This window comes from Phaethon lepturus, unplaced genomic scaffold (assembly GCF_000687285.1).
Source record: "Phaethon lepturus isolate BGI_N335 unplaced genomic scaffold, ASM68728v1 scaffold3307, whole genome shotgun sequence".
Classification (NCBI taxonomy): domain Eukaryota; kingdom Metazoa; phylum Chordata; class Aves; order Phaethontiformes; family Phaethontidae; genus Phaethon; species Phaethon lepturus.
The window spans coordinates 2,647-12,820 of NW_010550955.1; the positions used below are offsets into that span (position 1 = coordinate 2,647).

Sequence of the window (10,174 nt, forward strand, 5' to 3'; positions counted from 1 at the left end):
ACACTGTTAAAAAGCTGTTTGGAGATTTAACCCTGTGACCCTCAGTTAGTCATGGAGATGTAGACAAGACAAGTTGAGCAAAACTCTTTCAAGATTCATGTATCCATTTACCATAAAGGGCACATATACCAATAACACAGAAATTTATGACAGACTAAGAAAACCCAGAGCATACCACTTGAATTGTTAAAAAGACTGAAGCTGTCAAAAGAGCTGTCTGTGCCTACTAGACCATCTGAGGCTATGGTATGTGTATCAGTTATACTTTTACAAGTACACCCGTATACTTACACAACTTATACAACTCTACCTGATACAGTGAAGTATCAGGTATATTTATTTGACTGGATCAGGTATACTTATTTGACTGTGTGGCACATCACAGTCCCACTCCGACACAGACCTTTGTAATTTATGTCTAACCTCAGTGCAGTCTTTTCCATTGTTCCTGTTTTAAGGAAATGAATAAACTTTGACAGTGCTGATAACTTTTTCAGCTTTTATAATCTCTGCTTTAACATTACTCTAAGACTTCCTGTATGTCTTTGCCGATGACATAGAAATGCACATTTAAACATAATCTCTTCCCACATTCTGCTCAACCTGTTATGGCAAAAATTTCACAGATTTATGGGTTTACAAGCCTATCAAATAGAAAAGGATGGAGGAGACAGGGAAAAAAAAGCCATTGTTTAAAAAAGAAGTTAGCATGCTAAGGAATACAGAAGACAGGTGATGACACATCCCAGATGATATTTTCTCCAATGTGGAAGATGCTTACTAAATGTAAATTAGGTTTGTGCTGTCAAAAGAGTATTAATTATGAAACAAATATCTATAACCAAATACTATATATAAATAATTTCCAAAGTCTTCTGATTTATTTCTGTGGAATAGCTTTAGAGCAATAGAGCACTGGTGGGTCACAAAACCTTTAAGGTGGTACATGTACACATAATAGATATTATTCCCTATCGTATCGCAAATAAAAGGTTTGATATTGAGAGGTACTATGGCATACATGAAGTTTCAAATGTTGACTGCAGCAGATTGATCTAAGAGTTCTGGGAACCACATATTCCACTTCCAACAAGGTATAGATTTAGCAAGAATTTAATATTCCTTAGTAGATAGTTCTCCCAAAATTGGTCTCCTGTGCTTAGATTAATCTAGCTCCCACTTAAGCTTTTTTTTTGGACCATTAAACCATGGAGATTGCTTTTGTCTGGTATTAAGTTCAATAGCAACTGCTTATGTGAGATATTTCAGAGGATAAATCCACTAACAGAAAATTATGGTTTATTTTATAGAAAATTACTCAATTTAATTATTAATTGTGTGTAGCATACAGTGCCTAGTTTGTTAATTATTTAAATAACCATAAATCCTTAGCGCTTACTATGAAGCAAAAGAAAAACATCTCTCCAGACTTCTGTGCTTCTGGTGAATGCACTATTCTGGATTTCTGAGTGTTTGTGAAAAACTGTTCAATTCCAAACTGACCAAGACCTTTTGTCTCTTTAGGATTTTGTTATGGGTCTCTCAATTTTACTCCGAGGGACAGTACAGGAGAAACTGAACTGGGCTTTCAATTTATATGATATAAATAAGGATGGATATATAACTAAAGAGGTAAGGTCTACTTTTTACACTAATCACTGAAACTAAAGGTTGCATATGTAAGTCCTGCTTTCAAAGAAGAATGGCTTCATTCTCAAATTAGACATGTTAACAAATAAACATATAGCATATTATGAAGCTAGACAATGCTAAAAAATAAAGTAATTTTCTCATTTTAAAGGTACATATTGAAATTGAAAAGAGAAAGTCATCACAGATATTGTAAAAGGTCAGAATTCCCCAGTACAGCAACATTTGGCTTCAACTTATGCCTATGTATTGGCACCTACAGTCACTAGAATAAAGTAAAGTAGGATAGGATATTTGGACAAAAAAGAATTAAGTAAGTGGGCCACAATTGTTACCCAATTTATAAATCTACTTCTAAGAATTTTTGCTTGAAACAGAGTTTATATAAAAAGATTCCTACATCTTTCACTCTGCAAGGATTTAAACACATGCTTAAATTACAGTGGGATCAAATGCGTGCCTTCATAAGAATACATGGTTTTTAAAACTGAGTCTTTATGTAAATATATATATCAAACTTGTAATTTTACACTTGTAGAAAGACAGTGATTATTATAAAAAGGAAATCTATAGAATAATTTCTCAGCATAGTGGCAGATGACTTTTTTTATAATTATAGTTTTCACAAGCCACTTATTAACAAAATACAAAGCTTTTGATATAAAAGGAGGAGTCTCTGCATATGTGCAGGTGTGTGCATGGGTGTTTCTATTTTCTCTAGGGAAAACTCAGTTGTAAGAAGCCAATGTGCTTTGAACATTCACCTACTGTTACAGGGATTCCTTTTCCTCTTTAGTTTTATTCACAAGACCTCAGAAGATTCTAAATCATTTAAAATCAAAATCATATATCTGCATCTATTTAAGAAGTTTATCTATGAAAGCTGAACTAACATGTTAGAATTTCTAGGAACATAGTAGTTCCTTCTTGAAGCTGTTCAGTCATAAAATAACAGGCACGATCTCAAAATTTTATTCTAGAATGTAAATCCAAAAAAGTACATGTTCTGAGTCAAAGCAGTGTCTACAACACACCTTACATTAGACAGACATATTCTTTTCTCTTCAGGAAATGCTTGATATCATGAAAGCAATATACGATATGATGGGGAAATGCACCTATCCTGTTCTCAAGGAGGATGCACCTAGACAACATGTGGAAACATTTTTCCAGGTGGGTTGGGTAACAAAGGGAGCCAAAAAGACTGCCCTGTTAGCAGGTATGGAAAGACTTCCATTGTTGTAACAGTTTTATGTATCCTACCAATTTTGTAATCCTTTTTCTTTTCCGTGGTTCCATCCCAAGTTTCTCAGATCTACTCATTACACCTTGCTTTTTCAACAATAAGCTCCTTAAGCTTATTCTAATATATCACTTACTACATCTTTACAGCATTTTGGCCTGATTGTTTCTAGGCTGATACATAATTGAAATGAATAATAAAAAGGACGTGCTTTACACAGGATTTCAGGAGGGTAAACATACGGTCTTATTCTTTCTGAACAGAAAATGGACAAAAACAAAGATGGAGTTGTTACCATAGATGAATTCATCGAGAGCTGCCAGAAAGTAAGTACCCAGTGATACGTATTGAATCTGTTAGCTAATGCCATCCTAGAGCTTCACAGATTTCTGGAGTGACAGTGATGGTAATCCTAACATGAGGGACAGTATTTTCCCAAGGTAGAGTATGTATGTACACCATTACACGAAAACACTAAAAATGTAAATAGCTTTGTGACCTGAATCTGTAGCAGAGATGTACAGTAGACACTACAAGCCGTCATTGCTTATTAGACAACTGTGTCTGCATCCCGTCTCTCTTCAACAGCGTTTTGTTTGTACTCGACGGCAAAAAGTTTCTTCACATTCAGCTAAATATTTATTTCTATCTTCTGCCCATGCTGGGGAACACATTCCTGTTACAATTGGCATATATAATATGTTTGCAATATTATTGTATTGCCATACAATATGGCAATATAATAATAATTTTGCTTGAAAATCCATCCTCTATAGGAGTGTTTCTCAAACAGCCAGTTATGACCTGCTGGAGGCCTTAAAAAGGGGAGGCACAAGGACCTTGCAAAGTGTTGGATGGCAGGAGCTAACAGCAGGCAAGCTTTCTCAAGGCAAGGGAGGGAGAGCTGATTGCGATTATCAATTGCAAGTGTTTACACTACCCAGGTGGCCATTAATTTCCTTTAATGGCTGAAAGCAGCTCATTGCCTCTTGAGCCAGGAATGAGAATAAACTTCTGCAGCAGGAGCGACAGCCTGTATTTACTTCTCCACCCTTCAGAAACTGGCTTGCTCTCAGACCAGGAGATGACGGGAGGAAAGATAAGTTGTATTTTCAGAAATGTAAGGAACTGTTGTTAATTTGTCAGTTAAAAAAATGTAAGAAAAAGGAACATGATATCATACAAAATAATGATGACAGGTCTTTGGCACAATAAGAGGTAAGATAGGCTTGATTACATTATGCAAAATGATATAGCAAATAAAACCAACATTATTTGTTACAGTGAGAAATATATGGAATCACAGTAGTGTTCTGCTGATACCTCAGCTTTGTCCATGCAAACTCTGATTAATATGAAGCTGACACAGACCAGCAATATAGCCTGTGTGTATTGCTCCTTATCTCCTATACCAAGAAGAGAGTAGTAGACAAGAGACGGGAGAGAACAAGACCAGCAAGATAAATGCAGTTAGTGAGTGAGAGATTCATAACAACTCGGAACAGGGAAAGCTGAACAGGAAATAGCAAGGATGCTTTAGAACTGGTAAATTTTTATATCAATTTGTAGTTATTCTTTGGGATTGCTCTCATGGGCACAGCTATCTAGTAAGTGATTCCCTGATTGATTTTAATTCATTGATTTTGGGGTATGAAAGAAGGACAAAGGTTCTTCTAACTGTGGCTGTTCTGTATATCCTTAGCAACAGGTATTGGACAATGTCTTATCTGCCTGTAGTGCTTTGTTGCATTGACCATGGTTCTAGCTTGTCAGTCCTGTTCAGTACAAATGAAAGGCATTTGCTCTGCTGAAGCTGAGTGATCATCGGAAACAGATGAGGTTTATTTTCTGGCTGAGGTCTGCAGAGTTCTGGAAATTAAATGAAAGAGTAATCTGGATATAACAGCCATTATGGTGATGGGCTGAGTGATTCATTTACAAAGAAAATTAATACCTTCAGCAAGGAATTGCCTGCTCTCCTTTTCCGATGTGATTCACAGTTTCTCAGTTATGTTAGAAAATTTCTTATTTATCTTTTCTGAGTATTCAGAATACAGGCGAGAGAGATGGTCTCTAAACCACCACATGTTCTCCTATTGCCACTTACCTCACCTTCACTTGCTTTTAACTTCAAAGGTGGCAATGTTTTTTGATACAAGAAGTATATCGCCGCCTAATTTTTTGTCTCTACTTACTAAAACCTGTTCTTCTATTAAGACCTCTGAGATGCAAAGTCTGTAATCCATATTTATATCAAGATTTGGTTTCAGAAATGAGATTAGGGGTTAGGATTCAATCCAAGTCCTTCAAGAAACTCAATTCAGGAGTTAACGTGGCTTCAGCCTTTTCAGGATTACATTTTTCACAAAGGACAGTAGTGGCTGCTTCCTGTGAAGACACAGCTGTAGGAAAACCTTTTTTTAATATCCTAATGGGTATGAGACTGATCTAAAAAGGTAAGGTTCAGGTTCCTTTCTTCAGCATGCGGTGAATCGCATCACTCCAAGAGTGAGTCGTCTCATCTTTCATGAGTATTTAACAATGCCAAAAGCAAAATTAAATAATCCTGTTATCCTTCCTATAATAAAACTGCCTGTGTTTTAGATCTACCATGCAATATTTTTGTTTTACCTATGTTCTTGCGTTATGGAAAAACAGTGGTTATCGTTAACGCCCTTCATTCAGTATCTCTCTTCCAAGCTGTAAAGTAACTCATTTATTATATTTTTCCTCCTAGGGAAACCAGTCCTCACTTTTAATCACCCTTGGCCCTCTCTCTAGACCACTGTTAGTTCTACTACTACCTTTGGTTTACCAGGATCAGGAAATTCAGGACAGGAGCACAGCACACCTGCTGCTCCCTAGGCTTTCACAGCTATCATGGCTTCCTCAGCTACAAACCCTCCTTTGGCATAAAGGCTGATGTTAGAGCCCATCTGCTCAAAACCTTCCCTGCCAGTCTGCATAACAAATGACTGTACCTCAAACCTTGGAATGGAAACACCCATTGATGAATATGGCAGCCAGCATCTGGTTTACCTAAAAATATGCTGAAGATATACAGAGGATATGTTTGCCAGCCCCTAAGTTCCAGCTCAAGCTGTGAGGTTAGAGTCAAAACAGTGCCAAGAGACAAGCACTACAAAAAAACCTGCAACCAAACTCTAAAACTGAGTTCCCCTCCAGCCTGCATCTTAAGACAGACTAGAAGCCTGTTTTGCCAAGGAAAGGCTGCAGGAGCCTTTTCTTTGAATGGTCTCTCAGGCAAGAGTCGCCAGCCTCTGAGAACTGCCATTCCTCTATTTTGAGTCGGAAGACAAATTAGAAGTGCTTTGTCATAACTAAGGAAAGCATGTCATGCTTTAAGAGGAAGAAGGAACACAGCAGAGCATATTTGAATACAGAGGCTCCACTTCAGGCTCCTGGGATAGGTCCCTGAGATTTTTTTGTAGCATCAAGAACCTCTGGTGTGTTCTTAAATGCTCATTCTACACATGTGTGCCTTTTATAAAACCGCCTCCTTGTGCTGAGTACTGGTTTGGTACAACTATCGATAGTTGTAATACAGTAGCACTGTACACCCTGATGTATACAGAGTGTTCAAGATTCTTAATTCACAGTCCCAATGCAAAGAATGGCCTGTTCATTCACTAAGCATTAAGCAATTATGTGCAGAGCATTCAGGCTTTGAGTGTGGTCTTCTCTGGTCACTGGGTATAGTCGTAGGCACTATCTTTGCCTACGACTGAGTGAGCAAAGGTGCTTCCCCTCATCCTCCCCGTGTTGGACAGGGAATGTGTATGACCTGATTCCCCTGCCCTCCCTACCCCACACACCCAGGTACTTGAATGCCAGTCTTCCATCTAGACTCCAGGAGTCTCCCTGTGCTCACAGGAGAAGTGGACTATCCCACCCTAGGTATGCTCAACCGAGTCCCAGAAAGCGTCTGCTGTCTGTCTTGCTTTGTGTAAGTTATCAAATAGCAGAGACAGGTGTTGGGAAACAGTAGTGTGGCTAACTCAAGGGCTAGGTGCTACCTGGTTTCTCACCTGCTTCCTTTCACTGCTTGGTGCTGGTGGAAAATAGTCTGACTCAGGCATTGCTTCACACCTACAGCAGCACCATGAAGAACAGAGGCAAAGGACTAAGGCATGCGCGGTGCATAGGTGAATGTCAGGGTGAATGACTTAAAGCTCCTTCTGATAATGATAAAAAGGCTTCTGGGATAGATTATTTTCTGCAGGAGTAAGCCTGCACACCATGCTGATGGGTCTGGGCTAGTCTGAAAACTAGGTAGCTGTCTCAAACTTCAGTAGGAAAAAAACTCAAAGTCTTGAAGTTAAAAAAACTTAAAGGCTTGAAGTTAGGTCAGATCTGGCAAAGCGTATTTGTCAATGTTTGCTTCATGTGGATTAGGCTTCGTATGCACTAACACCTCCTAATATCTTGAGTTAGGAATCATTAAACAAATCTATTATGAAAAACTGGCCAGAAAAATGTACTGGAAAAAGAGGCAAATGAGAAAGGTAACACTTGCCAAAGAATTCTAATGCAAGCATCTGCTTTTTTTTTTAAGATGGAAAAAAAGCTACTAACAGTCACCATATTACAAATATTATGACAAAACTGTATTTTCTTGTGAAGACTCTTCCTATTTGACTGATTGAAGGAAGGGCATTTGCAAGTCTTCTGTATAGGAACAGAAAACTTGAGAAATATGCAGCTGATTAAAAAATTACGCGTTCCATTAGTGATGATACCTATATTAGATAATTGGTAGGAAGTGTCAAAACAAACACTCTTTCTAAATTAAGAATGTTTGCTTTGCATAACTGCTAAGTTTAGTTGCCAATGTATATACAAAAACATTTGTAAATAATTAAATGACAAATGATTCCAGTTAAACCAAACTTTAACCTTACATTAGTCAGTGATCTTCAATGGTATACTGATGTTTCAAAACAACACAGTGGAAAAAAATTAGTTTAATTTCCAGTAATTTAATGTAATAAATTTCCTGTACAAACTTCTTAAATATTAACCTTTTTAATAACTTTTTTTTAAAATTACGTATCATTGCTTTCATAAGTTAATCAGCACAAAATAGTGCACAGATCACTTCTTACAGAAACATCACTTGAGATGACATATGGAATCAAAGATGAAAACCCTGCTGTGCATGTTTCACAACATGAATTAAGAAAATTACTCAGACTTGTCACTTTCTACAAAGCAAATCACCCACTAGACTGAACAGTGAATAATTTAACTGGAAATTTATGCTGATCATGTGTTATTGGAACATTAACGTAGAGAAGGCCTACATACCTATCAGTAGTGGAAATAATCTTTCTAAGAAGTGGGGTTTTTTATGCACCTTTTTTCGTGAAACTTCCTAAAATATTCTATCAAATTCAGTCTTTTTATTCGTTAGAATTAAAGGTGGCTAGGTTATCTGCCAAGAAAGTACTAAATGGTGTGCATTCAGATTAAAAGAGAGGATCATTACAGTGGAGACCAGCAAGTGCTAAATGAGCATGTAATATACTCTTCTATTACATATATATTTTATTGTACAACCAGCTGTTAATTGAGAATGTATTGTAGCCACCAAATATGGGCTACAAGTAAACTTTCTTCTAAACACTGAAAGTTAATCTTACAAAAAAAAAAAAAAAAAAGTTTTTTCCTGACTGCTGTGCTGAGAGTTATTTATTGATGAAAACTGGAGTACAGAGTGGTGCATCAGTAAGCATTATGCAGAGCTTGGAAGTCGAAGGTTCTGTTAGCTGCCTAATGCAAAGCAATCAGAAAGCAGAAGTAGCATTGGAAAGCAGTCAACATCTTTCAGTGTGAACACACAGAAAATCTGAGGTGAGGAGTCAGTGTTGTGGAGATATTTGTGGAACTAACCAACTCTTTGGTTCATGCACAAATGCGCACTTACATCAATTTTATTTTAGTCATCCCTAGCTATGCAATAGGATGCTCTAGAATTGCAAAAAGCATCCTATGTACCATACACAGGACTAGCAATTCCCTGTATGGATTGACACTTCAGACATGACAACTATTCCTTGAGTATTTATTGTCTATATGTATTTTGTTATACTGGATATAATCTTATAACCTCTGAAATATCGCAGACTTAATTTTCTTAACATGCTATTGTATTCTTGACAGAATACAATAGCATGTTAAGCATTGGTTTAATTAATATACACAAAAACATATTTAAATGTAGCTCCATTAACAGCCTTTTTCTGCTAACAATTTCTGGAAACAAGCTGAAAAATAATGTTGTCATTAACTAAAATACAGTTAGTTCTACCTAATTTCACTACAGATATTGGCCAGCTGTATTTGTAATGGTGTATGATTTTTGGTTTTTTTGTTGTCTTTTTTACAGGATGAGAATATAATGCGATCCATGCAGCTCTTTGAAAATGTGATTTAATGAAGACATTAGGTCTACAACTAACGGACAAATACAAGCTATTCTGCAACATTATCTAAAAGATGGATTTCCCACTTTATCATAAATAAAATTACTCAGCTTTACACTGAGACATGTATTATGCAAATAATTTTTTTATTATAAACTTTTCCCGTCAAAAAAAGACTTTCTAAATTATACAATTTAGCACTTCAGCAGTGGCTACCTAGCTAACAAGATTGCGCTGAAAAGCCAGGTTTTTACTCCAAACTGAAACAAAGTAAGACCTGACATTATGCAGCTTTATTATCATTCCAACCCCTAGATAAAATAGATACTATCACAAGGAGATTAAATAAATACTTTTAGTTTTGCTACTCATTTGTACTGGATTAAGCTCCACGTGTTTGAGTGTATTTCTTAAATATTAACTTCTAATTTATACAGAGGCATTACCATGTATTTTCTTTTCACATTTGTATGGTGCAGTCCTCATTTTTTTTTAATAATATTTCGAGTTAAAGTGCTATAATCAATGTGCAATGCACATCTTGCTGTAATTGCCTTCCACCTTTGACTTGCTTTTCTCTTCAAAAAAACCCCCAAACCTAAAAAAATAGATAACTTGAGAGAAAGAACTGTTATAGAACAAAAAAAAAAAAAAGATTGCTTAGAAATAGATTTACTCCCTAACAAATATGAGTAAGCTTCTACCAATCACACTTACCTAGTAAAACTGCATTTAATTTATCATGACATGAATATCAGGAGTCCTACATACTGTATTTCTAATTCTTCTTGGACATGTCGTCAAAGATCTTTGCTTAAAGATCTTATGACATTTA

The 10,174-nt window shown here is 36.4% G+C and overlaps 1 protein-coding gene across 1 annotated transcript; it reads left to right on the plus strand.

The window, feature by feature from the left end:
* The first annotated feature begins 243 nt into the window (after positions 1-243).
* LOC104623560 (Kv channel-interacting protein 4-like) lies at positions 244-9,468 on the plus strand. The gene is made up of 5 exons (XM_010290689.1): positions 244-330; positions 1,525-1,632; positions 2,719-2,823; positions 3,157-3,219; positions 9,303-9,468. The coding sequence occupies exons 1-5, from the start codon at positions 244-246 to the stop codon at positions 9,348-9,350; spliced, it is 411 nt and encodes a 136-aa protein (XP_010288991.1). The 3' UTR covers positions 9,351-9,468.
* The last annotated feature ends 706 nt before the right edge of the window (positions 9,469-10,174 follow it).

Excerpts from the sequence above, each read along its gene's own strand:
- LOC104623560 (XM_010290689.1), top strand. The coding sequence starts at position 244 with ATGGTATGTGTATCAGTTATACTTTTACAAGTACACCCGTATACTTAC. Across the intron at positions 2,824-3,156 it reads ATGTGGAAACATTTTTCCAG|AAAATGGACAAAAACAAAGA; the intron begins GTGGGTTGGGTA and ends CTTTCTGAACAG. Across the intron at positions 3,220-9,302 it reads TCATCGAGAGCTGCCAGAAA|GATGAGAATATAATGCGATC; the intron begins GTAAGTACCCAG and ends TCTTTTTTACAG.